Below are 27,937 nucleotides of genomic sequence, written 5' to 3' on the forward strand. Positions count from 1 at the left end.
GAACATTGGCCACAGAGGTTCAATACAGGAGACGTTTGTTGACCACTCCAACCGGCCGCCAAGTAGAAAGGCGAGCTCCTTATCTGCGACGCCAGTCCTCAATCTGGACTCCTCCTCAAGAAATCCAAGTGTTAATTTTGAGACTTACAAATACAACTCTCTACCTCGTGACGCCTTTAAACGGCAGACGTCTATGCCGTCACAGAGAGCCTCTTATCCTGCACAGCAATACGACAAATCTCATCAGCCTGTTCTCGATAGGCAACAGGAAATATCTCAACGAGTGGGTCGAGATCATGATCGCATGAATAGTTCATTATCGAATATTTCCGGAGGGGATATGGTTTCAAAGTCATCATATGAATCGGATAGTGAGACTAATTTCCGCAATAATGTACGAAGAACATCGGCAAAGATTATGCAGCAAAACAACAATGACCGCCGAATCTCCCAAGACAGCCGTAATTCCTACCGTGGGAATGGAAATGTGAAGGATAAGGTTTCTCAAGCTAAACTTAACAAATCTGGTCAGAAAAGCTCCTCGGCTTCATCATTACATAACCCTAATCGACTGTCGGACTCCAACAGCAAGTCTTCAGAACAGCAGTATCTCCAGGTCTATGTGAAAAAGGGCCAGGTCGTATACCACTGGGCAGTCATTCAACTCAGCATGTCGTCAGAGGTGGAGACCTTTATGCAACAAATTGTAAGTTGTTTTATTTTATTCCATTTCATTCATCCCTGATAACATTGTTATCCCCACACCCCACCCACCCCCAAGACAATATTGTTATCACTGTTGTATATCATCCAGATAACATTTATCATTGGTGTATATCACCCAGATAACATTTATCATTGGTGTATATCACCCAGATAACATTTATCATTGGTTTATATCACCCAGATAACATTTATCATTGGTGTATATCACCCAGATAACATTTATCATTGGTGTATATTACCCAGGTAACATTTATTATTGTTGTATATCATTTTGTTCACATGTTATCATTGTCTAATGTCACCAGATAACAAGTTATCATTCTTGTTTATCCCCCAGATAATATGTTATTGTTGTTGTATGTCATCTACATAACATATTACCATTATTGTGTATCACCCCGATAACATGTTTTATCATTGTCGTACATAACCTAGATAACATGTCATCAGTGTCATATATTGCAAAGATCACATGTCATCATTGCTGTATATCACCCTGATAACCTGTTGTCATTGTCATACATCACCCTGATAACATGTTATTGTTGTGTATCATTCAGATAACATGTTATCATTGGTATAAAGAACCTATAACAGTGTCATATATATCATTTAGATAAGATGTTATCATTGATGTGTATCACACAGAAAGTGTCATTGTTATATATCAGTAAGATAACAGAAAATCATTACTGTATGTCTTCCAGATAACATGTCATTGCTGTTATTCAGTCAGATAACATGTTATCATTGTCCTATATCACCTAGATAACATGTTGTTACTTTATACAACCTAGATGACATGTTATCATTACCATACATCATCTAGATGAGATGTTATCATTGATGTGTATCACACAGAAAGTGGTATCATTGTCATATATCACATAGATAACATGTTATCATTACTGTATATCATTCAGATAACATGTCATTGTTGTTAATCAGTCAGATAACATGTTATCATTGTCCTATATCACCTAGATAACATGTTATTATTGCTGTATATCACTTAGATATTATGTAATCATTGTCATACATCACACAGATAGCATGTTATCATTGTCATTTCCCATACAAATCACATGCCATTGCCATATATTGCCTAGATAACGTGTTATTTTTACCATATATCAAACAGATAGCATGTTATCATTCTTATATCACCTAGATAACATGTTATTGTTGTTCATTGATCAGATAACTTGTTATCATTGCCATATGTCAGATGGATGACATGTTATTATTGTCGTATAGCACACAGATAACGTGTCCTTGCCATATATTGCCTAGATAACATGTTATTGACGTATATCACCTAGATAACTTTTTATCATTGCCACATGTTATACATGTTATGATATGCCATATATCATGCAGGAGCAGGAGGAAGACAATCAGGACCTCCTGCAGGAGAGGTTGTTGGCCATCAAGCAGCAACTGTCGGTACAGAGGAAGGAGAGGAAGACGTCACAGAGATTCTACAAGAAGCTTACCGAACCTGCCTTCAAGGCCGAGAAAGGTAACTTACCAGGCAAGGGAGGGAACTAGGTTCTGAAAGCTCACTAACCCTAGCAGTCCAGACTGTCATTCTTTTGAACACTTATTGTAATGCATGGTTTGACTTCACCATTATTTACATATTCTTGGTTCTTCCAGGTGTGGATCAAAAGACCAGTCAGGTGCTGAAGAATTTGTCTGAGATGACCAAGAAGATACGGTTCCTGGAACTCTGCAAGACTCATTTACAGGTGAGTGCCATCTGCATTCTTATTATCAGTGTATATACACACCTAGTTCTTATAGATTAAGTATATGACAACATATCAAAATATCATTGGCATTTTATGCAGATGCATAATCAACATATTTATAAAATGGAGAGTTGCTAAATGTTATACAAGAGATGGGGAATATCTCCTTGTTATTATGGTTTGATAATCCTAATATCATATTGTTGGATCATAGGTTTCAGACGTCCATGTTTATCGTGATTACTCATGCTGTAACAGGGGGTGTAGCATCACACAGAAATTGTAAATACTCAGATAATGGCTTGTTATTAAAGAGAAAGTTGTCTTTTATAAGTGAATGAGATGCTTGACAGTTGTTCATGTGATTAGAGAGAAAACTATGAATGTTTCTTAAGAATTCGAAAACCCATAACACAGGGATATATAATCATAATTTAATGGGTAGGTACACATATGAACCATTACTATTCTCTATGTGATTATTATCTTTCTCAAACTGTTTTTAAACACACACAAAATGAATAAACATTTTTTAACCAGAAAAACAATTTTGATAATTATGCTTCTCAAAGAGGTCCTCCTTAAAGCCTTGCCAAGCCCTTCCTTCATGACTATAGAGAGCGTGTTGGCTTGGTGGCCTTCATCAAGTATATATAGATGCAGGAATGTGTGTGGCATCCGACACAGGAAGTGACACGGTCATGTGACCTATGGACTGTCATGCTCATTTCCACATATACGTCCCACACAGGTCACTGAGTTCAAATGGACAACATGTCGGTAATACCAGTCCGATAATATCTATCGACTGAATGGGCTCTTGAAGTAGGGTTTCCACTTATATTAATTAATTGGGGTATCAGTTTGAAATATGAGGTTTCCCCAAAACTAATTACATCTTATCAAATAGCATATGTCTCTACTTGGTTCAAAAACATGTTGATGTTGACGTAAATGATTCACTGTTGCTTGGTGACCAGTGCACTTTTATCAGGCCAAGACTGTTTTCCATGTGAGTGAGTGAGGTGTGGTTTACATTAGTAGTGAGCCGTCATGCAGTAATATAAGCTTCATGTGTGAGGAAAGCCTGATGTTATGCATGGAGTAGATGTTTACTGAGCCTTTTGCGAAACCCACAGTGCAGACAAACCAATGAAGGTCTTAGATATGAACCTGCCAGAAGCTGACACACTGTTGAACGCAGTGTTGGACCTCACTCACTCACTCACTCACACACTCACACACTCACTCATGCACTCACTCTCCATAGGTGACTAGATGTAAGCGTAAATGTTGCAGATGTTGATGTAAGCGTTGTTGCAGTTGTTGATGTAAGCTTCGTTGCAGTTGTCAATGTAAGCGTTGTTGCAGATGTTGATGTAAGTGTTGTTGCAGTTGTCGATGAAAGCATTGTTGCAGATGTTGGTGTAAACGTTGTTGTAGTTGTTGAAAGCATTGTTGTAGTTCTCAATGAAAGCGTTGTTGCAGATATTGATGTAAGCATTGTTGCAGATGTTGATGAAAATGTTGTTGCAGATGTTGCTGACGGAGCTGTATGGACTGGACCCCTCGTACCTGTACAGCTTGCTGGTATCCCCTGACAACAAGCCGCTGGTGCTACAGCCCTACACGGAGAACCCCTCCCTGCAGTTCCAGCCCCTGCGGGAACCCCACAGCGGGTGTGAGGTGCAGGTCCTACAAGCAGGGGATCCCAGGGGTCTCATGGCCTACCTCTTCACTTCGTGAGTGGGGCATACATTTACTCAATAGTTTGTAAATGTTCATACAAGATCCTCCCAACCATCATCCTCTATATCGCCAAGGCTAGCATTTCGGTATACCTACACTAACACCTGGACGCATCCAAAAATATTTCTGATCTTAAATTACCTGCCCTTGGCATGATGGTGGCCAGTCCCATTAATTACAAGTTTGCGAGAAATTCAATGTTGAAAAAATGACTGACACGTAACAGAAAGCCCTAAAAAATCTTTAATGGAAAGTGTGTCTTCATGTCCATAAAACTGACAGTGGCTTTAGTTTCTAGACAATTGAGTAACCCTTTTTCCTTATCTCGACGTTTAATTGGTCGGTAAAATGTTAATGAAAATCAAGGGCAGGTAATTTAAGATTGCGAAAACCTTGTGGATGGGTCAAGGCTGGGGTTTGTGTAGGTTTAGCAAAATGCAAGCGCTGGAGATATAGAGAATGCACAACCATATTTAACAATCAAAATATTGATTAAGAAATTTGCTGGAGTACCTGAAACAGGAGATATTATACCCTGTATGAGAAGTGGTGCTGTACCTTAGTCTGTGAGTTGTGATGCAGGTCGGCCCTGAGTGACGGCTACATCCACCAGTTCCTCTACACCTTCCGCTACTTCCTGGCTCCAGAGCAGCTGTTCGACTTCATCCGCACGCGCTACATCGCTGCCTGCAGGTAGGCTCGCACACCCCATTGCAATGTTTCAGTAAATTAACTTTTCATGTCAGGAACTTCATTTTGGGATGCGGTTTTTTAGAAGAAATTCAAATTACAGTCGACTGCCTCTGTGGTCTAGTGGATAGAACATCTGCCCAGAGAACAGAATGGGGTGTTTCGCTCCCGGCCTCGTCATACCAAAACACGGTAAAAGATGGTACTTGTTGTTCCCCTGCCTAGTGCTTGTTATTAAGGGGATAGAACCAGAATGGATCGGTTAGGAATCAGTAGGCTGACGCATGGTATCTCTGTGGGCTATCACTATAAACCTGGTATTAGTCAGGAATTGTAATAACAACCACACACACACATGCAGACAACTCGCTATATACATTCAATAATCTTCTACACAACATTGACTCACATTTGACCAAACCTCTAATTACGTTGATAACAGTGTTGTTGGGAGTTTGAGACAAGTGGAATATCACCATTGCGTTGATGAGGACAGACTTTCATCACGATAAGTTAATACAGTTGGCGTTATTACTGTAACTTGCAAATCATATTTCAGATCAAACCAATCAGACGGCAACATTGTGAGAGTGATGCATCGTGCCGTCGACCTTCTCCACTTCTGGCTTGAAGGATTCTACTCCATCGACTTTGAGAAAAACAATGCTCTTGTACAGAGGCTGGAAGCATTTGTCAGGGAACATGTACGTAAACACTAATACTAGTAACGTGCAACTATGTATATGTATCTTTAGAAGAACAACGCTCTCAAACACATACTACACATGTATCTTTTGATAGGGAACATCTATGTTAACACTGATACTAATTGTATACAACTATTTATTTGAATTCCCACTGTGATAGTGCTTAAAGTGGCTTAAACCATACTCACACACTCATATATTTTCCTTATTAGGAAAACAACCCTCTGAAACTAGGCTTAAGAGGCATTTGTCAGGGAACAATAATGAAAACAATGATATTAGCAGTGTGCAACTAAATTTGTTGAGCTTTACACGAACAGTGCCGCCAAACAAAGGCTGGAAGCATTTGTCAGGGAACTTGTACATAAATACTTTTATCTGTAGTGTACAAGTATTGTATCTTTTGAAGAACTGTTCTCCCATACGGAGGCTCAAAGCATTTGTCAGGAAACATGTACGTAAACACAGATACTAGAGGTCTACAACTATTTATGTATGTTGAGAAGACAAGGACGGGAGAAGCCATCAGTTGATGTTGCCATGGTTTGTGCAGGTGAATTCAGCCGACCCTGACAGTGGGAGTAGTTTACGGAAGTTGATGCAAGCATGTCAACTTGGCCCCACCTCGGAGCTGCTCGGAGAGGCCATTGGGGAGACAGAGGACAACGAGAAGTCTACCTGCTTCGTCCACTTGGAGACATCCAAGAAGGTGAGATCACATGACACACGTCACATGACACACATCACATGACCATGTTCACAGATAGCTAGATTTGTGGGTGTCTCTCTTATTCTTTTGCCAGGCTAAGATTCACAACTGTCTGATACAATCTAGGCCTCTGTTATAAACAGATTTCATCTCGTTCATTGTTTGTGATGTTTGTTATCTTTACACCATGTTATATGTTACTCTCTTTCTGGGCACCAGATTTGTTTGTAATATTGTCACAAAATGTATGAAAATCTAGTGATGAGGTTTTGTGTGTTTAAGTTCTGTGTTAGATCTATAAGTGTCTGTTTCAAATAAAAGTGTAGCACTTTCTTATTAACTTTCTAATGTTGGTGTAAGCACATAATATGGTTTATGTCTTCTTTGAATGGAACATATGAACCTGTGTCACATAGCTAGATGTCATCACTTATTACGACGTTACAACGGTCCACCCACGTTGCAGATGTTAATCTTGATGTTCTCTTTTATATGCATTCAACTTTTCAGCATTTGCAACAACATGACTATTATCCTCACGTGGTGCTGGCTATAATCTGTAACTATTGGCCAAAACTTACGCCCACATGACAAAAAATACTTCAATTGATGACAAAAATAATTGCAATCATTTCGATTTTTAACAAGCTGGATCATTCGTTTCTAGAATGGGATTAAATTATTTTGTGTGTCCCAACTCGTTTCTGAAAGAGATCTAGCACAGTGAAACAAAACTCCAGTTTGATCTATCACTAAGATGATGGATGTCTCTGGATTATCAATATGGTCTTCTATCGGAACTCTTGTTCCCTGTAAAGCAACCCATGCTTGTCGTAATAGGCGACTGGGTTGGTGACTGGTTGCTGCATGTCATCGTATCGCAATTGTGTAGATCAGAGCTAATGATGTCAATCTCTGGTTTGTGTGGTCCAGATTCATTTATTTACAGACAGCCATCATTTAGCTGAAATATTGCTGAGTATGGCTAAAACAATAAAAAAAAATTAAGTTATATTGTAGAGTCCCATGACCATATGGTTTCACTGTAGTTAGTTCATTGTGGCCGGAATTTCTATTCGTGAAAAAAACCATTTGCCTGCATTTTTAAATTAGGGCAAAATGTCAGAAAAATCACCAACATTAATGTCATGAGGATTATAATCATGTTGACCTTGTCTGTGTTGTGTTTCTCACGTGGACTTCCTTCTTGAATCTGTAGCGAAGCCGAGCCGAGATGCTAGAAGAGGTAAAGTGTGTTTGAAGCTTGTGCTGTAGTCTGTCTGGCTTTGTTCCTGGTCTGTGCATGTAGCCCATGTAGGATACAATGTAGCATAATGCTGAAGCATCAACTCACTCTTCTTAGATCATCCTCTTGTGTCAGGGGAATTGTCACCCCCGTGTATACAATCTTGATTTACTGTGTCTGTTCTCTATTTGGGTTTGTCAGAGTTGCATCCCTTAGCTGCACCAGGATAACTTATCACTGGTTCAAATGCTAAATTTGTCGTATTTAGGATGCTAGGTCTGTCGGTTCTTGTTACCCATGGGTTTAATCAAGGTGGTAAGGTGTACAGCCTGTGTCACTTCTCTCATTAAGCTGTGACCTTGAGGTAAATGAAACGCTATTTAATGTGTTGTCAAACCACAAGTGTCAAACCACGAGTGTCAAACCATTTGCTGTTGTGAAACCACGTGTTGTTGTCAAACCACGATTATCAAACCACATCTGCAAACGAGTGTCAAACCATGTGTGTCAAACGATGTGTGTCAAACCACATGTGTCAAACGATGTGTCAAACCATGTGTGTCAAACCACATGTGTCAAACCATGTGTGTCAAACCATGTGTGTCAAACCACGTGTGTCAAACCACGTGTGTCAAACCACATGTGTCAAACCACGTGTGTCAAACCACGTGTGTCAAACCATGACAGTTACATTATGGTGTATCAGCTCAATATGGGAGGAAAGCCAGCACATGCCTCCAGTTGAGCACAAGCTCATGAGGATTCCTTGTATTACTCAATACCAATTACAAAAATTGGCTTTCATTTTGGACTTCATCATTTAGTACAAAATTTAAAACAATGCTATTCATAGTTTACATTGCCATTCATGTGTTATTTGTGATACTGTGTTTAGATGTGGGTCCATGCTTGCATAGCCTTCACTCTTTGTGCATGACAACTCCTTGCGCTTGTAGCTGTTGTGAAGTGGCAAACAATGACAGGAAATTGACGTATTTCCCACAATATTCCCCTGTTCTATATTTAAGTTTGATGGTTATGTGTACCCCTGTGTCAGTGTGTTCAGGGGTGGTGGGGTAGCCTTGTGGGCATGCTGAATTCCTGGGTTTGATTCCTGGGTACAAAAAGATGGTCATTTTTGGTTCACTGTGGTGTTGATGGATGTTTTATTTCCATGTACACTCTGTCCAATGGAACCAATAGAATATCTGACCGCTCAACAACCCTGTGCCATAGTGAGTGAGTGAGTGATTTTATGCTTTACGTCACATCGGCAATATTTCAGCCATATCATGACGACCCTGTGCCATAAAAGTGTGTAGGAGAATTTGTATATGATGGCTGTAATAAAAACAAAATTACTAAAGCAGAGTCCAACTTCACTCATGAGTAAATATAAATACCGTATACCGTATGTTTCAAAATAGCAGTAAACTTTGTTCATCAGGAGCTTCCCTTATTTTTTCACATCTTTCTTTCCATGTGTACTAAGTCATGAAATAATGTAAATGTCTGTTTACAAATGCAAACCTATGAGTTTTATAATGCCACTCTAGAAGGATTTGTATAATGTTCCTGGACATCATTTTGTCTTAATGGTCTTTTAGTCTTTTATTACTATGATGTACAACCTGTGTGGATTCCAGGATAGAATTGGTCCCCAGCAACCTATGCTGGGTGTAAGAGACCTCTTGATGGTTTGGGTTGTCATGCTCGCTGACTTTATGTGTCATCATACCCCAACGGAATTGGACGTTGTTGATGATATCAATCATTGGTTTGGTTGGTAAAGACTCTTTTTTATAGGCTGACATCATATAGCTTGAACAATGCCAAGACAGTATTAATGACAGACATTATAAATAACAGACTGTATTAATAAAAGACAGGACATCTTCCCTAGGCAAGGGAGTTAACTGACTATGAATGTCCAGTTTCCACCTTTGCTGAACAAGGCTGAAATTTCCAGGCTCGATCATAGCACCACCAGTGTATATTACAAGTTATGTCACTTCTTTGTCCCTCCTACTGACCAATCAGATTCCACCTCTCATATCACTTGCAATTGCTTCAAACAAAATGGCGGCCCAGTCAAGACGATCTGATCGATAATCAAAATCTATCTTGTAATAAAACGGGCCTTATCTCTCGCAAGGTGCATCAAATCACTTGAGCACCTTGATACAAAATATGAAGAGATTTGCAAACTATCTATCTGTACTCGTGCTTTGCAAATCCTTCAGTCAACCAAAATCTGCATGTTGAAATCCATGTTGGCTCATTAGTCCAGACAAAATGTAATTCCGGAATTCCCGCCTAGTTCAGCAGGGGTTGAAACCAGACTTTTATATTCAGTTAACTTCTTGCCTCAGGAAGATGAAGGCAGGATTAATAACAGAGCGCATCTAGCACCACTTTAGCATGTTGTTCATCATTTCATGTCATGCTCCATAACACAACAGTTCTAATTATTCTAATAATGCTTGCTTTCAATAGTACCACTGCAGTCTGGGTGTCATACTCAACATTTCAGCTGAATAACACTTTGATTATGATCAGTTTCTTATAAGTAACAAATCAGATATCACATCGATTTTATTCCCCACATGGGTACAAATGTGAAGACCATCTCTGGTGGCCCTCGCCGTGATATTGCTGTAATATGGCTGTAAACAGCATAAAACTCACTCACTCATTTATTCTTGTTACTGTATGGTAATGAAAATAATTCATTTTCTCACTGAAACAATTTTGATTGTGGCAAAATTGATCTTATTGCAAGCACCAGTGTCAGAGTAGATATAAAAGATGATATTTATCATTTCTATGACAAAGAAAGTAAAATGAAAGTGCAATCAATGCCAATCAATTATTTAAATATTTATATAATTAAAACCTATATGACAATGTTGGGGGGAAAATACTGCTTCCCTTTCTTCTGAATAACTGATGTGAATGATTACAAAAACACTCACATATTTTGGGTTCCTCCAAATGTCTTCTGAAACTACTGTATATGAAAAGTATATTCTGATCCTGTGGATGTTTCTAATTAAACTCCATTAATCTCAATACACAGGTTAGCCCAAAGTTTAGACGACCTCTTTCCTTTTTCAGTGGGACTCATTTCGATCAGGGTCGAAGGTGAAGGTCACTCCCAAACACCGCCCAAGCCTGCCCGACCTCAGCATGGACCTGGAGAAGTTTCGCAATGCGAGAAGCATGATGGACATCACTGCCGTCCCGACCACATTCACACGACGAGCAGACGCGTTCTCCATGATGGATTTCTCACCCAGCAACCTTGCTGAACAACTGACGCTGATGGAACAGGTAGGCATCTTCAGGATAGAAGGATCACATCCACTGCATGTTAGTTTTGTGTAGGATAAAACACAGCCAAGGGTTTTTATCAAATTTAAGACCTTCATCATCGGGATAAAACCGAGGGACGTGACCTGTGTGGTGTGTGTGACCTATATGTGACCTGTGTGACCTTGATATGACCTATGTGATGTGTTTCAGGACCTATTCATGCTGACCCACCCCATCCACTACCTCAACTCGAAGGCCCAGGGTGTGGGCGTGTCACTGTCTATGCCTGGGCTGCGGACGCCGTCCATGCAGAGGTGAGCCTACCTTCACGACAATACACAAACAGATATATCAACAACAAAAATTCAAATACATATAATCACTGATGACTCCTCAAATGACCAAATGAACACTACTCCTGGTAGATGGTTGATAGCAGAGGATGAGGAGCAAGTGTGAGTTAGAGTTTCCCGCTCGTTAATGTGTAGACCCGTGAAGATCTGGGTGGAGAATAGGTCTTTAGCAACCCAAGCTTGCTGTAAGAGGTGACTACCGAGTTTGGGTGGTCAGACTCGCTGACTTGGTTGATGCATGTCATCGTATCCCAGTTATGTAGATCAATTCTCATGATATCAATTCCTGGATTTTCTGGTCCAGACTCGATTATTTAGAGACAGCCATCGTATATCTGGAATATTGCTGTATGCGGCATTAAACAACAAACAAACAAACCTTAATTGGTATATAGAAACACCAGGTATATGGATTCCAACCTTTATGATTCATTAGGTACAGTTCTTCAGGCTCGTTCTTTGCAATTCTTTTTCTAGGTTTGTCAACACCATACCCATGCTCAGGCTTTAAATTCTTCCCACGTTAAAGTGATATAACTGGAATACTATTAAAGGCGGTATTAAACCCAACTCACTCACTCTCTCACTCACTCTTTTCCCTTCATTAGGTCTTTTTGAAGATGACAGTTCATAGAGGGATAAGATATATGGATAATGTAAATATGTGTTATGAGGTACTTGGGTTTAATGCTTCTTTGATTGATCAATCTGAGTGTTTCTGAATCTTGCAGGAAGAACCGTCAACCTGAAGTGACGAGTCTGTTTGTTTCCGACACCAAGTTTGACTCGGTCATTCAGCGCATTATTTCTTACAACCAGGAAGTTGCTCACTGGGTCGCCGCGGAGATCGTCACGTGTACGTCAACAAAGAGTCAGTGTGTCATATTGAACAAGTTCATCCAGCTGGCACAGCTGTGTGCCGAGATCCGCAACTTCTCCACGTGTCTGGCCATCTTGGACGGCCTGGAGAACCTCATCGTGCGTCAGCTGCCCTCTTGGAAGAGTCTGCCATCCAAGTGTGGCGGCATCATGGAGGACCTAGAGAAGATCAAGGTAGGATCCAGTCTTTCAGAGAATGTTGTGCCACGATGCACAACATTCCTTTTGACTTGTATATGTACGAGTAAAGATAAAGCTTCATTTAACTTCGGTGCATGCATGATCTGATCATTTGATATCTAAATGTATCTAAATATCTGCGGTAAATCTGCGGTAAATCTGCGGTAAATCTTCAGTAAAACAATTCCCAGTCAGACATTTTGTTCCCAACTCTTGAGACCCTACACAGGTAGGGTCGAGTAATAGTGGGTCAGGTACCCGGGGTCGCAAATATGGACTCGTCCCACCCAAACTGCAGATAACAGTATTTTACAATGTCATGCTTCTTGACATGTCATCCCTAGTATATATGCCCATATATATGTGTATCATTTTGTACAGAGCCACAGAGTATCATGATCCACCAAACTTTCAGTGAATTGGTGCACCCCTTAAGAATGATAGTGTCATATATGCTTGTACTGACAGTTTTCTCTTCTGCGTCCCCAGGTTCAAGTTAAAGGAGAGCAGAACTGCCTGATGAAGGAGAAGGACAGCCATCTTTGTCCCACAATTCCCTCTGTGCTGTACTTCCTGTTACATGTGCAGCAGCTGGAGATAGGAAGCTTCCAACTGGCCAATGGCATGCACAAGTGGACAAAGATGAGGTTGGTACATGCCTTTCATTGAGGTTAATTTCTGTCTCTTCTGTCTCGTTCTTAATGGTGGTAAAGTTGTTGAAGTAATAGTGAGGGGCCCAACACCTGGTTCTCCTGAATCCCCAATACCAACCATCTGAGTCTCATTGCTTGCCCCTGAGTCCTGAGTACTAAACACCAATCTCATATAAAGGCAGAATGTTAAAAACCTACTAAGTCATTAAAGGATGCCACTGAAGTTGCAAAAATGTAGAAAACACAAAATGTACGAGGGAAAACTTTTACATACACCATGATTTTTTTAATGTCAAATCTGCATTCCAAATATGATTTTATTTGCGTCCCACCTACCACACTGCTAAGTCCTGAATACCCCTAGTTAGACCCCAGAATCGTATGAACCAGAAGGGGGTTGGCAGCCTCAGTAGTGCCTCAGAAAATGATAAGTTAATATTTAAAAGTCGTGGGTGACAGTTCCATCAAGTTAGATTCCAGTTATTCAAACAGCTATTTGTTTTCTAATGCAACTTGTATTATGTATGTCAAGCTAGCTGTAATTGCCAAATCAAATTACACAAAGACAGTCTCTTCTTTTCACAAATAGCATAATGTAGACCTAGACTGAAAACAGACTATGAGCATGGTCTCTGTGCAACTTTTTGAAAACTGCCTCTGTATTTCTCCAACTGCTGTCTATGTGAATGTGTTCAGAGAGCTTTAAACCACTTCTCCCTGAGTATTTTATGAAACCCAGCTATAAATTCTGTCAGGAACATCTATCTATATACAGTTTACAATGGATCCCTTGTACCCATGATTAATTGATCTGAAAACAATTCATCCAGACCATTTCCTTGGGAATAAAAGGGTTTCTTTGTAAACTGAATAGCATGGCAATGTACATGTATGTCAGATTTCCCAGTCTATTTCAGATATGTTAAGTCGCCCTAACATGGTTTGTTTATTTTTGTTCTGTATCAGATCCATCAGTCAGATGATCGACCAGATCCGAGTGTTCCGTGAGAATGAGTTCCTGTTTGAGCCGGACGAGGCGCTGCAGGATACCATTCACCAGAGAATCGTGGACTTCAGCGACCAGGACCTCCACGCCGTTGCATCCAACAACGACACCAACTTCAGGAAAATCACAGCCGGCGGACTTTCCGGCGTCTTTAGGAAGGTGAAAGACAAATTGCAGTCAAAAGGAGAAAAATGAAACTATGTCAATATTCTTACACGTGAACGTTCCTACGCGTGTCGATGATCCTAAACTAGTGTCTAGTGGACATTGTAATGGTGTGTTTCAAAGACCTGTTGGTGCCACCTTGAGGAGTTGGAAGCTCAGGAGGAGTCCTGCTGCAATAGAAGTGCTCTGTGTCTTCTAGCTGGCACCAACCTAGCATGAAAACAATCGGAATCATGACCACAATATGTGCCTTGTCTGAAGTGTGCAAGGACATCCAGAAGATGTCTACCAGGAGAGTCGTGAGACAACCCTGGCACTGACTGTGACATGATTGTACTGAGCATGTACAAGAATTCTACATGCTCCACGTTGATGACTATGTGTAGATGTCCCTAATAATGTTGACATTGCTATCCGTGTTAACATTTCTACCCATACTGACGTTCAGACATGTGTCAACGTTCCTACCCATGTCGAAGATCATAAACTAGTGTCAATATTCTTACACGTCAACGTTCCTACGCGTGTTGTTGATCCTAAACTAGTGTCAATATTCTTACACGTCAACGTTCCTACGCGTGTCGATGATCCTAAACTAGTGTCAATATTCTTACACGTCAACGTTCCTACGTGTGTTGATGATCCTAAACAAGTGTCAATATTCTTACACGTCAACGTTCCTACGCGTGTCGATGATCCTAAACTAGTGTCAATATTCTTACACGTCAACGTTCCTACGCGTGTCGATGATCCTAAACTAATGTCAGTATTCCTACACGTCAATGTTCCTACATGTGTCATTGATCCTGAACTAGTGTCTATATTTCTACATGTTGACATTCCTTCATGTGACGACATTCCTACACATCGACATTTCACCACGTGTCGACATTCGTAAAGTAGTGTCGATGTTCCTGCACGTGATGACATTCCTATGTGGTGGACAAGTGAAGAACTTGAACAGATTTTAACATAACGTACGAACTCACTGAAGACATCAGCCAGTACCGGATTACACCTTTGTGCTACAATGACCTTGAACTGTGTAGAACTACAAGTACAGCTTACTGGATTGGTTGTTGTTCTCTTCCTGCGTGGACGATGTCAAGAAGCATCCCTGCGCTAGATCAGTTTAGTGAGCGTAGTTGGTGATTGTACATACAGGGAAGAAAGATTCATCAGCAGTGAGGGATCATTCATATAATTACAGATATGTCACATACTCCGCCATCAGCAGTGAGGGATCATTCATATAATTACAGATATGTCGCTTACTCCGCCATCAGCAGTGAGGGATCATTCATATAATTACAGATATGTCACATACTCCGTCATCAGCAGTGAGGGATCATTCATCTAATTACAGATATGTCACATACTCCGCCATCAGCAGTGAGGGATCATTCATCTAATTACAGATATGTCACATACTCCGCCATCAGCAGTGAGGGATCATTCATATAATTACAGATATGTCACATACTCCGTCATCAGCAGTGAGGGATCATTCATCTAATTACAGATATGTCACATACTCCGTCATACCACCTCATGCCTTGGTACAGAAAAAATATTGTTTTATTTCCTCAAAAAATTTATAGCATGCACACATGTTTTACAGCATTATATTGTAAAGAATGCACACATATAATGATCCTGTGTGGACATTACGAAAAGTAATCCGATGAAACTGTATTTTGTAGCAATCTTTGTTGTCAGCAATACCAACAGATTTGTCTTGAGTGTACAAACATGCTTTTCAGTCTTTTTCAATATAGAATGAATCGTACAGGTTAAAAAATGCAAGTTTACAAACTTCATTTTTTGTCCTGAGTTGAATTTTAGTACAGTAAACTACTGTTATAATGAACTCAAAGGGACCACTAATTTGAATTTTTATATACTTTGTTCGTTATAAGCATATATACAGCATACATACAGAAAATGGACGGGACCAAGAAATAGTTTGTTTTATCCGTCAGTTCGTTATAGCTTATTTGTTATAAATGTAGTTTACTGTAATATCACAAGGATTTATCTGAAGGATTTTAGCTAAGTGCCCTTGGTAGGCAAATTGGGGGGAAATATTTCTTATTTTGTTCAACATTGGGATTTTTTTAATGTTCCTAATTTCTTAAATTCAAATGTGTTTTAACATAACATTCAATGCAACAATGTAAAACTAAGCATTAAAAACTCTTCCTCATTATTGGCCCTGTTCTCAGTGAAATACATGTCACTTCCATGACAGTGTAACGAGACATGATATTAGTCCTCACAATTTTAACATGGAGTGGGAAGTTATTGATGCGAATTTGGGAATTGTGTATATTCCCCTGACTATATTGAAATGTGAAATATTATGAAATATTATGAAATAGTTATGAAACAGGAGCCTGCTGCATGGGGGGGGGGGGGGGGGGGGGGGAGGGGAGATTCCTAGACTGGGTTCCTCACTGATACCTCCGTAATGAGAACATAGTTGTGACATATAGTGGTGATGTACACAGATCAGAGGAGCTGCAAGAAGATCCCTGTAGCAGCTGTGGTAAACGTACTCAGAATTACAGCTGTCATATGTTATATCGGTGTATTCCTATTTATTTCATTCTTGACTTAATGTGAATAATTTATAGGTCCGAACAATATCTGTGTTTATTTTAAGGACAATATCAAATTAATACCACAAATCTGTGTTTGATTAAAAATCTGCATTTTAATATATTTTTGTTTTTATTTATTTTGAACATTTACCTCGTAATACAAGAGATTCAAAACCTAAAATTAGCACTAACAACATGCATTTTTTTTGTAGTCTCCTGCCTCAATCTGGGCTTGTAGACTATCTGTAAACCTTAAAATGAACTTGGTTTGGCCGTATGTGTGGACGAAACGTTCTCTATCAGAATCTGCAGATAAACCACATAGACCATAGATTGTAATTAAATATGATCTTGCATCTTTAAAGGAAATTTCTTCTACGTTAATGCATTTACTTATATATGAATGATGTCACTGCTGCCAGGAGATGCCTGTCCATTGGTCCATTGGTCTGAGCTAGTCGTAGAATAGTCGTACACAGGTTGCCGTTGTCTCATACTTCGTGTCACACCTACTATAGTGTTTCTGCTGCTGTTATGAAGCAAGGTCTGTTTACATAGGATATAATTATATATAAACAGTTCATTATGCAACTTGAAGCTGTCTGTGACGTGTGTTGTCACTATATGACAGAGATATTGGTGATGCAGCATTAAATATTTACTCACTCACTCACTCACTCACTCACTCACTCACTCACTCACTCACTCACTCTGAAATGTGTTGAGTGTATGATAGTGCTTACATGCAAGTATGAGTTGTTGATAATGTGTTTATTTTGGCTCATCAAGTCATAATCAATTCATTTATTAATACTAAATGCAATTTTTAGGGTATGTGTATATTCACACTCAAGTTTTATTGGAGTAAATTCAAATCTGTTTAGAATTTAATCGTTGGTTTATAATGATGATAATGTTTTCTTCTTTCATATCTTGAGGGACCGTTCTTTTATGTGGGCAATCCAGGGAGGTGATTAGAACTAAGGTCAGGGGTGTGCACGTCCATGGTTTGAAGTCAAGGGTACGATCATAAACTTGGAAAACCTGAGTGAAATTGCATGTTTGGGCTGAAATTTACATTCGTGATTCAGGAGCAGGGTTATTAAATTAAAGGGGCGGCCGGGTAGCCTAGTGGTTAAAGCGTTCGCTTGTCACGCCGAAGACCCAGGTTCGATTCCTGTCATGGGTACAATGTGTGAAGCCCATTCCTGGTGTCCCCAGCCGTGATATTGCTGGAATATTGCTAAAAGCGGCGTAAAACCATACTCACTCACTCACTCACTCACTATTAAAGTAAACGTCATTGGCACTTGCCTTGAAGGTGATCAAGTATGCCTAACATCATATCTCTAGTCATTATCAGTTCTTCATGGGTGAGTACACACCATCACCGAGGAATACATACAGATGCTTTGTGGTGTCGTTGCTAGGTATAAGTATTGTGAACCAACTTGTTTTTAAAAAAACCTTTGCATTAATGACTAAATTGTAAATATATTAACTTGGTCTCGTCGCTATATGGCTGAGATAATGCCAATGCGACGTTAAATTTTAACTCACTCACTCACTATTATGAAACAATCAACCAATAGCTTAGTTCCAGTAGAGGGGAACATGTGAGTACTCTGACTGATGAGCTCTCATTCAGGAGAGGCCATATATTTCAAGGTACCGTCAGTGCTGCATGTGCCAAGGCCTTGTGGTGTTTCTTGTACACATAGCTACCATGTCTGACCAATATAGGGTACGTTCATGCACAGGGGGACTCATTTGACTTCAGTGAGACAAACAGCCTCATTTCATTGGCTAACTTAAAATAGACACACGTCTCCACTGCGCAACATATTAACTCAATGTATTCACAGGCGATGGAGAACGTTGTGTATATATTCCAGCCAAGTAATTGAAGTGAACTTTGAATAAATATGTATAAAAAAACAATGGACTTGATATGTTCGGCCCATAGCTGTAATTTAATGTACTGTAACGCGATCGTGAAATAAATGCGAAAACATGCGAGTGGTCTTTGCTCACATTAACTAAACTTTGCATTTATGTCTCCAAAATGACTATCAACGATAAGACGGCCTCACTGCACACTTTATTATTAAGGCAAGGACATCATTCCACTGGGGATGGGGGGAAGAGGGGATGTTGCATTAATATTGAGTCGCATTTTTTGTCAGGGATCAGCAGTCGTATTAATTTGGAGATGCATTAATTTCAAGATTTACAGTATTCAGGATAGTAACAATCACTTGTGTATAGAAATATGTATCTTAATTATCCTTTGTACATGCATGTCTAATAATTATCTATTTCATGTAAGAAATGAAGGTAGAATTGATACTAATGCCTGGAGTTATGTTTTGTCAAGGTTGAAGTTTGGCCAGTCATGTGTATAGTTTATTAACTTCCTTTATATCTGCATCTGCTCAGCTAATTGTTCAGCTATTTGTGCTCACTTACAAAACCCCAGCATACAGAACATTATGTCATTATCGGGCAGAATATATATGTTAAAATGAAGTAATTGTGGATCTGTACATATGTAATATCACAAACATATTTGTAACATTTAGTATATTCTATTTATAGAACACCACATGAAAAGTAAAAATGTACATTGATAAAATGTTATAATTGTTTTTTAACTTATGAAAATTTTGATACATGAAGATAATACATGTACCAATATCGGCAGAATTTGGATGATTCATGAATATAGGACAAATATAATCTCACATTCATCGTTGTTGGTTTTATTATTTATTGTTTTACTATGTGCTAGTAAATATTGCATATATCATCTGGTATTTGAAATTGTATTCATTTAATGACATATGTTGAAATACATGTATCCTTCTTTACATGAAGATCATCTGAGATGGTATGATATACCTAGCTTTTATTGGATTTATTTTACTTCAGTGTTTGTTAGTCTATCATCTTTAAAGAAACATCTCTTTTGAAAATGGGAAGTCTGTTAAAAAAGGAAATATATTTGTTTTATTTGCATCCTAGAAGCTGGTGAGTAAATAGGAAAAATATATTTTCACACCGTTTCGATGTAGATTCTTACACCTTTATCAAGATGGAATGATACATGCAATACTTCCAGAAGTTGTTATCCATAGTGTTGTATGTACCTTTTGGAATCGGGGGGGGCCCAATCATCTAACGCACCGCGATTCGCTGTGCAGAGTTGAGTCCCTTGGGCATGCCAGAAACCTATGATTGTGGGTTCAAATCCTGGTTCACCCCGATTATGTTTATAGGTTTGTCAGCACCACACCTGTGCTCGTGGGTTTCACCGAAGTGGTAAATGTCTTGAGACCTGCATCAATTTAGGCTTTCCTCCCACATTAAGCTGACACGCCGTGATATAACTGGAATACTGTTAAAAGTGGCGTGAAACCCAACTCACTCACTCACTCACTCCTTTTTGAATCAAAATTTAGGCCTTTGTCCAACACTGAGGATGAAAGATTGAACAACTACTTGCTTCTCAAGCTTTGATTATTGTTTGAAAAGGCACACATGTTACAGTTTTTATTAGAACATTTTGCAAACACAGAGATCAGAATGTTTATTTTATATTTTCAAGGTGAAAATTGTGGCAGCAGATTGTGTAGTTTTGAGAACCAGGGACAATGAAGACCTGATTCGTTGAATGAATGTTATTTTATGTTCCTAGTTACTGTCACTATGTTGTACTTACACTTTGTAGAGTATTCTGAGCTTTAAACCTGATCTGTGATACAAATAAATCTCTTTTATATATTTCTGTAAGTGTTAAGCTGTGATATGGGCAATTTAACAAAAAGAGGTAGAAAATATGGCAGGATATTTATTGAAACCTTTAAACTCACATATGAGAGAACAGATGAAAACACATAAGATGTACAGCAGATAAACCTTTCGCTGAAAATTTAAAACACCCCCACTAAGTTCTCAGAAGTTCATTTGGTGAAATATCCTGATTTTTACTCTCTCTTTTTCAAAAGGTAATTTTCTCATAGACATTACGGTATTCCGTAGTAAGGCTCCTGTACATTTAAATTATTGTTACATTTTCAAGTACTGTTTCAAATCTGAATGGGGAAGTGAACAATGTTCTGGGACAAGTTTTTTGGAATATATGATATCAACAGGTGTGGGTATTCCCTCAGAATCGTTGACATTGACTCGTATAGTTAGAGGACAGTATCGCCTTCGTGGTACCACATTCATATATGAATCATAACTCATTATTGTATTACATCGTATTTGCTTACAAAGTTCTGAAAGTGTTGATACATTCATGCTAAATAATTACTAAGCATGTATTCTCATTCACTGCTAAATACAATACAGTATATTTATTGTTATGAGTCACTGCATTTAGTGGCCAACACTGTTCTGTCATGACACCCATGTTACATACAACACACAGTGTATAGTCCTGAGCATATTCAAGTTGGTATTGTAACAAATGAATCTATATATTACCTGCTGAATATATTTTTATCTGTTCCTGCTGATGTTTCCTGTTGACATGGCAACGGTTGCTATGTAACCATGTGGGGGAAGTCATGTGATATTCAGTTTTGTAACTTCAGTATATTTATGATTCATGCAATTTTTGGAAATAAATATTTTTTCAATGTTACGCTCATTTGTGTTTTTTACTGGACAAAGAAGTTTGTTTGAATCAGAATTGATCCTGTCCATACGAACAACCCACATGATCATCTGGGTTAGAACTGGTCTTCAGCAGCTCTTCCTGGTCGTAACTTGGGGACTCGTTACATGGTTGATGCATGTCATTGTATCCCCTATGTGTAGATCTATGCTCATGAAGCAAGAGCCTTACAGCCTGATCCCATTAGTCACCTCTTACAACAAGCATGGGTTGCTGAAGTGCAATTCTAACCTGTATCTTCACGGGACTGAGGTGTACCGGTACATAGTTTTCCCACCACAATGGTAGTAGATAATCCTTTACCGATACGTTTCTTTTGACAAAGAAACCCAAAACATTCTCTCTAAACAAAAATCCCATAAGAGCTATACAGAGGTGGGTTGGTGCAATTTTCATATCAAATATGTTTGCTGTTGGATTACAAATCGTTAGATATCTTCCCAAAGGAGAGATAACTTGAAAAGATATGTTATCCTTGCTACCATACAGCATGTACATGTCTATAGGATTTTGTATGTATAGGATAAAACATGTCCGAGGGTTGTTATGATATTTAAAACTCGCATCCCGAGGGATTTTCCGAGTGAAAGGGTTTTAAATATCACTAACACCCCGAGGGGAGGTGTTTTATCTAACTTATGAACCGAAAAAAGAAACTTAAAACAACATTTATCAACATTTTTATGTTTCGAACATACTTTCCATGAACATTAGGAAACGAGCGTAAAATATCTGTTGCTGGCATACGGATCTTGAAAAGGATATCCTAAAAACACTGTGATTTATCAGGGCCTCTGTAGCCTTGTGGTACACTCACTGGGCTACAGATACGAAGGTTGCGTGTTTGATCCTAGGGAATATAAAGAAAATATTTGTCATTTGATTTTACATTTCATTACATGTTACAATCTGAACTGAAGTTGTATAAATAAAATACCCAGGACATTATATAAAATCCATCGGATATTATAACACATTATATAGCAAATATGACTTGAATATCCTATAAAATCTGGGGGATATTATATAAAATCCCAGGGACATTACAGCGTCCCTGTTTATGAGATTTAACCCGACCAGAGAAAAATAGGATGACATCACAGGAGGTTAATAAAAGTTCATCAGTACTGGTCATACCTATGGATTGAACTATTCAGTGATATTTCAAGAACCTTTTTAAAAACTACTTTTCAGAGCCACTGCTTGGTACTTTCTATATTTCATACATATTTGGATAATTTTTCTCAGAGACGATTTCATATATATTCTCAAACATTCCATATATATATAGATACTTTCATTTAGCAAGATGTGTTAACCGTGCATTAGTACAATGTCTATATCAGACATGCAAAAGCGCCACAATAAAAAATTCCAGTGATCACAATGCCAGTTATGTGACTCACTATCAGTTGAAATTAACATTTGATACTTCATTAATGAGTGTTAATAGTAAATAGAACAGTGTTATTGGTAGATCTATTTCTTTTTAATCGTGGAAAAATATTTGTTTGATGAAGTTTAGGTTGCTTGTTCGAATAAAGGCTATAGTTCATTCAATTATTTTTCTGATGGTTAAAGTCGTCTTCAAGGGAGACCACTCGCATCGACATTTGGCACCGATCGGGCACCTGCAAACCCGAGAAACGCTCAATTGTAAGCAAAATGTTTGCAAGGAATGCTGTGTCAGCTTTGAAACATGGACTTATCAACACTAGTACCAGTAGACTGATCCATTCTTCGGGGGTACTTGGAACAAAAGTTGCCGTGGTAAGAAACACAGGCAGAGTTTTACAGTTGGCAAATCAAATCAAAAGTATTTATAAGTAAGAGTTGTAACTTTAACCGGTTAAAACAGTTTAACGTAGACTTACGAGTTCGACGTTTTGTAGATCGGGGCCTTCTTAGAATGTAGAGAGGAGACAATACAGGAATTACAATAGCTATGACAGCAACAATCCGTTGAACTGGGATACATTATCAGCTGATCATTGGTTTACCTGAATCCAAAGTTGTTTCCATTCTGATTTTACGTATAGCTACATGATAAAGTTAAACTAGTTAGTTACACTATATATTGTCAGAGATGTCAAGAACAGTTACCGTATTCGACGTAATAAGGGCCCAGGGCGTTCTCAAAATTAGAAATATGGGGCTCTTATTAGAATATTATTAGTTGAAAGATCGTAAATTTCGTAGTTTATGCTGACAGCCTGAAATGTTTATATACGACAGATATATTTTTCCAGAATATAATTGCCCATAATTAAGGGTGCATATAACACACAAGTGTGTATTATACACGAAAAAACAAGCCTTGTGTACATTGATCAATCGGAAGGTGTGCTAATTGGGATTGTTCACTAGCCAATATATTAGCAAATATCACTGAGGACGCTATTAGAGCGGGGCCCTTATTTCGTTGAATACTGTATGTCTATTTTCAGGTCCTGTCTGGGTGTGGTGTGTATGATGGAAGTGAAGTACATGAAGCATCTGCGTAAGTAACATTAATTATATACAGGCTGTAGGTGAATTCGTAACCAAACTAATTCTCTCCATGAAGAATTTGTAGACACTCCCAACTTGTAGACAAAATTCACAGTGAACTTGTAGACAAAACAAAAAGACTTGAATATTGATTTATAACATTTACATGTTAAATTATTACGTGGCCAATGTATTTTGATAAACAATGCTGTATAGTAATCCCCTACCCCAAGCACCACGTACCCAAATGATCCTTCTCAGCTTGGATATACTTACCAGATTATTTATCTATTTATAAATTCATTGATTATTCATCTTTAGACTGTTTGATATTAAATGTTGATATGTGAAGGTTTATACTTATCTGTAAACGTTATTCTTTCTTTTTTCTTAAAGAATGTTGATGCTAATAATAGAACTATCTTGAGTCAGTTATAATGTTGATTTTTTCATAAAAAGGGTGAAGAGTTTATATTTATTACTGGTACTTCACTTGTACTTGTAACACGTCTCTGCAGCATACTGGTTCACTTAAGCCGAGGAGGTGCCGATGTATCTATGTTCGCCCCGGAAAAGAATCAGATGCATGTCGTCAACCACACCAAGGGAGAGCCCATGGAACCAAACAGGTGAGATATCAATGCAGCAACTTGTGCCATATGAATTCCCACTCATCATACAAGACAAAATCTGAAAGTCCAAAAGTAGTTTTGAGTGCAAACAGCATTTATTCCTGTTTTTATTTGCATGTTCAGTAAGGTATTGCTGTATTAGACACGTTAGACGAAATATTTAAAAATATGTATCAATTGCACTTTGACTCTTATTGGTTTGAGAAGAAATGGTTGTTACTAAATTTTTGTGGCAGAGGGAGTGAGTTGGGTCTGACGCCACTTTTAGCAATATTCCTGCAATATATTGGCAGTGGCAGCAGATATGGGCTCCACAAATTGTACCCCTGTTGGAAATCAAACCCAGGTCTTAGTCGTGGCGAGGGAACACTTAAACCACCAGGCTACCCATCCATCCCTTATGTGTATGCAGCCTATGATGCCTATATATACACAAGTATTTTCCTGTTAAACTTACATGGAATGATGTCAGTTGCTGCATTGTTTGTCTAGGAATGTCCTACTGGAGTCAGCAAGGATCGCCAGAGGCAAGGTGGAAGCACTCTCGGGTTTGAAAGCACAGAATTTTGATGCTGTCATATTCCCAGGTGGATTTGGTGCAGCCAAAAACCTGTAGGTTGCATCCAATTAATCTTTTTTAAGCCATGAAACACTGACCCCTGGGACTGACTAATTGAGTTATATTTTCATGCAATATTTCTGTGTCATGGGCCAAAAGGGAACAGGAATATATGGAGTTTATCAAGGTCAAGCTGATTTTGATTTCTTATAAAATGTTTTTGAAATTAATAAGATTAAAGAAAATTCAGAGTTTGTTCTCTCACAGGAACTCAAGAACTGATGCTTTTTACCTTTTTTCCAAAAAAACTTTTGAGGTTAAAATTAGTTTGAGAAGATCATCTGTGAAGACACTGGCAACAATTTGTGAAAGGAAAAGTACCAATACAGAATGAAGATTATCATTATTTAGCCCTTTGTCCCTATGCATGCGTCTTACCATCCACACCAATCCTCCATAAAAATATTGCCTCAAGTCCATCTTTTGTTATTATTACGCCTCATATTATTACAGAAGTTAATCTATTATTGCAGCTAGTACTGTTTTCAGATCTACATTTGCGACGGAAGGGACGGCGATGTCTGTAGATTCTGATGTAGAGAGAGTCCTGCAGGAGTTCCACACTGCGGCCAAACCAATCGGGTAATCCAGACATCTCCATAGTTTCCCTTTGATTTTTGTGCTCAGATTATCCATAGTGTTCAGATAATGTGCAGTGGTTTGACATATTTGTTGTTGAATAAAATATAACTAAATAATTATGCAAAATTCATGATGGTCAAGTCGGGCATCATTTAATGTGAGGAGTCATTTATAGCAAGGTTAATAAACTACTATTGACCTAAGAGAGATTGTCTCTGAAGTGAATTGATTATTATGAAAATTTCAGCGGATTAGTTAATGAGTATACATCAGCTCATCTTCCTACAGATTGAAGAGTTATGCACCCTGCTTCAGCTAAACAGATAAACATTGGCAGTATGGAATTGGAATACTTAACTAATTTCAGGAAATTATCTGTATTAATGTAAAGATCTTTTACTTGACATCAGCTGATGTTACCAAGCATTGACAGGCAATACTTTACACATTATAAGTTGTAACAGGATCACGAGGGGTACATGGGGTTTTGTGGATCTCACGTTAGGTTAGGTTTCTCCGAGCCGGAGACTAGTGGTATAAAACCTAACGAGGGACGCGTAAAACTCAATGTACGCTGAGTGATACTGCTACAACGAATTTATCTTAATGACATGTTTTATAATGACATTGTAAAATAATTCAAACAAACTCAAAATTGACAGTAAATAGCTGTTCGATTGAGCTGAGGTTAGCTTTTGCTGTTGTCACACTTTTTGCCTTGAAGCGGGGTATAAAAGATTTATTCTGCCACTCAGAAATCCATTTGAAGCCTAATTTGTTCGTGGTGTGGTATAAGGGATTTATTACCCTGCTGAGAAATTTATTCCCCTCCAAGGCAGGATACACAGTATTTTATCAAGATCACGTGGACCAATCAGATCTCATCATTCTGACACGGAGGTATGATAACTGTTGTTGTAGACTGTGCTGCATTGCCCCTGTGCTGGCTGCTAAGGTTCTACCGGGCTGTGAGGTCACCGTTGGGTCTGACCAGGAGGAAGGAGGGAGGTTCCCATATGCTGGAACAGCCGGAGCCATCGAGGCCATGGGATCCAGACACATCAAGAAGAATGTTACTGTATCCTTGATAAAGCTCACTTCAGTCTCCCTTATGGGTAGAGTTTCAGATTGTTCTTTAAACACTGTTTATTCTTGATACGCCTTAGTCTTGCTCTGATAATATGACAGTCCTTTTTGGATTGGGTTTCTCATCCTGTCAGAACTAGAACACCCGTGGTGTCTCTGGGTCTGAATAGATGTAAGTTGAGGTGAAACAGGGTTTAACATTGGGTCCAAGATTACACTTATATAGCGATGTGCATGCATGTGTGTGTGTTTGGCTGCTTGTACTGGTCCGACTCATGCCGATTTTTTAGTGCTAGCCCACTGAGATACCATGCCATAGTTTAACATGAATACCCCACTCAGAAACAGTATACTGACTCCGAGCCAACCAGTCCTTGTGTTAGACCCTTAATGCTGAATACCAGACAGGGTAACAAGTACAATTTTTTAACTTCTTTTGGTATGACGTTGCTGGGGATTGAACCCCGGACCTTCCACTCTCCGGGCAGATGCTCTACCACTAGACCACGGAGGCAGTTGGGTCAGAATTGAGCCCCAGTTGGTCATGCTTGTAATAAAAGTGGGGATTTTGTAGTCTCTCTGATTGGCTGATTGTGGGTCATCGTGATCTGATGGTGTGGATCTTTGCCTCTAAAAGCTGCTTACATAACTTCAGTCATATTCAGACATGACTGCTTTTGCCGATCACGCAAGCATTCACGTCTATTTTGGGCTTCAACCTTTGACCTTCATGTGCTGTTTTCAATGCCATGGCAATCAGGAATTTTGATACCGGTAGTTAATATTCATTAATGAATATTTAGTTTTATGAACGTGCTGTTAGCATGGTGTAGAAATCTGTTATTTCTTTTGCATATTCTTCTTTACCTAGGACTGACATTTCTGATCTAATACAAATTTCCATAAAAGATCAAGTGAGCTATAAAGCTCTTAATTAACTTGAGAAAATAGTTGATTCTGTTCTGACCTTAACCCAGCTTAGGAATGTCATGTTGACAGCAAGAACAAGATTGTCACAACCCCAGCCTACATGTGCGAGACAGCTGTACACGAGATCTACGACGGGATCGGAACTATGGTCAAGTCCATCCTCGGAATGGCGAAGTGAA

General features: G+C 38.8%; 2 protein-coding genes across 2 annotated transcripts in view; both read left to right on the top strand.

The window, feature by feature from the left end:
• Positions 1–16,538, top strand: part of LOC139452368 (uncharacterized) — an 80,790-nt gene extending 64,252 nt beyond the window's left edge. Inside the window, exons 12-24 of the mRNA XM_071233827.1 lie at positions 1–706; positions 2,107–2,248; positions 2,386–2,477; positions 4,017–4,222; positions 4,812–4,922; positions 5,479–5,623; positions 6,180–6,335; positions 7,555–7,581; positions 10,699–10,914; positions 11,107–11,210; positions 11,981–12,302; positions 12,798–12,955; positions 13,928–16,538. The exon at positions 1–706 is cut by the window's left edge and continues 756 nt beyond it. Of these exons, the coding sequence (XP_071089928.1) occupies positions 1–706; positions 2,107–2,248; positions 2,386–2,477; positions 4,017–4,222; positions 4,812–4,922; positions 5,479–5,623; positions 6,180–6,335; positions 7,555–7,581; positions 10,699–10,914; positions 11,107–11,210; positions 11,981–12,302; positions 12,798–12,955; positions 13,928–14,162 (2,620 nt within the window). The 3' untranslated portion in view covers positions 14,163–16,538. The remainder of the gene's footprint in view (positions 707–2,106; positions 2,249–2,385; positions 2,478–4,016; positions 4,223–4,811; positions 4,923–5,478; positions 5,624–6,179; positions 6,336–7,554; positions 7,582–10,698; positions 10,915–11,106; positions 11,211–11,980; positions 12,303–12,797; positions 12,956–13,927) is intronic.
• Positions 16,539–23,031: 6,493 nt separating this feature from the next.
• On the top strand, positions 23,032–27,936 carry LOC139452572 (glutamine amidotransferase-like class 1 domain-containing protein 3, mitochondrial). Its single transcript, XM_071234095.1, has 7 exons — positions 23,032–23,189; positions 23,867–23,919; positions 24,428–24,538; positions 25,034–25,153; positions 25,650–25,742; positions 26,664–26,820; positions 27,811–27,936. The coding sequence occupies exons 1-7, from the start codon at positions 23,085–23,087 to the stop codon at positions 27,934–27,936; spliced, it is 765 nt and encodes a 254-aa protein (XP_071090196.1). The 5' UTR covers positions 23,032–23,084.
• Position 27,937: the final 1 nt, after the last annotated feature.

The sequence above is a fragment of the Haliotis cracherodii genome, unplaced genomic scaffold, assembly GCF_022045235.1.
Source record: "Haliotis cracherodii isolate W230 unplaced genomic scaffold, xgHalCrac1.p SCAF_9, whole genome shotgun sequence".
Classification (NCBI taxonomy): domain Eukaryota; kingdom Metazoa; phylum Mollusca; class Gastropoda; order Lepetellida; family Haliotidae; genus Haliotis; species Haliotis cracherodii.